The sequence below is a fragment of the Ammodytes marinus genome, assembly GCF_949987685.1.
Source record: "Ammodytes marinus genome assembly, contig: scaffold_54, whole genome shotgun sequence".
Taxonomy (NCBI): domain Eukaryota; kingdom Metazoa; phylum Chordata; class Actinopteri; order Uranoscopiformes; family Ammodytidae; genus Ammodytes; species Ammodytes marinus.
In genome coordinates this window covers 255,965-257,848 of record NW_027648095.1, presented here as the reverse complement: position 1 = coordinate 257,848, position 1,884 = coordinate 255,965, and the positions used below count along the sequence as shown (strand labels likewise).

At 41.6% G+C, this 1,884-nt stretch overlaps 1 protein-coding gene across 1 annotated transcript in view; it reads right to left on the bottom strand.

Annotated features, from left to right (window-relative positions):
- Positions 1–1,215, bottom strand: part of LOC307271074 (E3 ubiquitin-protein ligase UBR2-like) — a gene marked incomplete at its 3' end in the record, with an annotated part of 10,785 nt that extends 9,570 nt beyond the window's left edge. The window contains exon 1 of the mRNA XM_080054948.1: positions 1,114–1,215. Coding sequence (XP_079911074.1) covers positions 1,114–1,194 — 81 coding nt within the window. The remainder of the gene's footprint in view (positions 1–1,113) is intronic.
- Between the last annotated feature and the right edge of the window lie 669 nt (positions 1,216–1,884).

The following is a 1,884-nucleotide window of genomic DNA, read 5'->3' as shown; positions in this document are numbered from 1 at the left end:
TGTAAACAGGGTTAATACACAGCCCAGGCTCTGTAAACGGACATGTTGCTGCTAGCCAGCGCTACATGTCGTCAGGTCATATTCTCTCAGTTGGGTTTTATCTCCTATGGACGTAGGCGGACACTGACTTTCCTATAAAAGGATATATTCTTTTCGGTCGAATTTTACCCAAAACATATAAATGAATAACTTTATGATCCCTGGATGTTCTATCACACACTACAGCACCTCAGTGATTCTGTGTGTGTGCTGGAAAAAGAAACAATGTTAATACACAGCCTAGGCTCTGTAAACGGGCACAGTGTTAATACACAGCCTAGGCTCTGTAAACAGGCATGTTGCTAGCTACGGTTGGTCTGTTGTTTACATACCAGTTTACAGAGCCTAGGCTGGATTTATTTTTCAGCACACACACAGTACAGTCAGGTAGTGGATCATGAGGAGATATTCACTGATTTTGACAACAAGCTTTACAGATAGATAGATAGATAGATAGATAGATAGATAGATAGATAGATAGATAGATAGATAGATAGATAGATAGATAGATAGAGTAGCCGGGTCTAATAGCCTGGTTCTGGGATTCTTTAGGATGAATGTTTGGACCGGTGTAGACTTGTCTGCTTAACACTGGGTTTATAAAGAGCTTTTTAACATTCCTTTATTTAGCAATGTTTACATACTCGTCAGAAAAACCCAAGGAGTAATGTCGCCTGTGAAATGGCATCTAAACAGACAGACAGCCAGACCGACAGTGAGACAGATAGACAGACAGACACACAAACAGTGAGACAGACACACAGAACGTGAGACAGCAGGATGGTGACACCTGCTGCTACGTCACTATCTCAGCTGTGAGTGTATTTCCGGCGTTTACCGGGCGGCGATGACGTTAACAATCAGCTGTAAACGTTAAAAACCCAAATACATGACGTAACAACACACGCCTCGCAGCTGCTGGTGACATGCAGATGTTTAACTCGTTAGCCTAGCTTAGCATTAGCTCGGTGTTGTCGCCGCTAAACGCGTCGGCGGACAGGTGAAACAGGTGCGTCTGACGTCATGACAGCGCCACAGACAGGGTCGGCGTGACGTCAGGGCTAAGCCTCTTACCTCCGCGGTGTCTTTGGCCGAGAAGTTCAGGAACTCGGAGCCCGAAGAAGCAGTTTCTCTGTCCGTCTGCGCCGCCGCCATCTTTCCTCCCTCTCAGCGGAGAAGAACCCGGAAGCACAAGTCACCAACAGCTGAGGGGCGGGGCGAAGAGGCCGGCCGCGGGAAAATATCAACGGCTTAAAAATATTAAAACAAACAAAGCAGGAAAACATTGTTTTATCAGCGTTTTTTCCTGAGATTTGTGTCTATTTATCTTCAATAAAACGTATTGCTTCATAGTAGTACAAATCATAGGTCCAACATGTACATTCAGGTGTTTATTTGACTAAACCTTGTCTGTTTGTGTCTATATTTCTCCTATACAACCATCTTTAACGGACATTATCTCAATGTTATTTTTATTTTTGTTCAATAGCCTACTGTGAACCAAAAATCTAAACTTATAAAGCCCTTACAACAACAGAATGTCCCATAATCCTTCTCATCACTATTCTTATTCCAATAGGATCAACTACTGAATCACACAGAGACAGAGAATGTAATATGTCCACACATCAGGTTATTTTATTTAATCAAACGGAATGAAAGAGAAATCAGCAAAGTTTACATTAACATGATTTATTCAATATTAACAGTATAATTACAGTCTGGATCAGAATGCTTCCAAAGTGATTTAACAATCGCTTTATATCTGACTGACGCATAATAAATAACTGATTCACACAGAGGTAGAAACGTTTTGGACACATTTAATATTTTTTTAAAGATTCC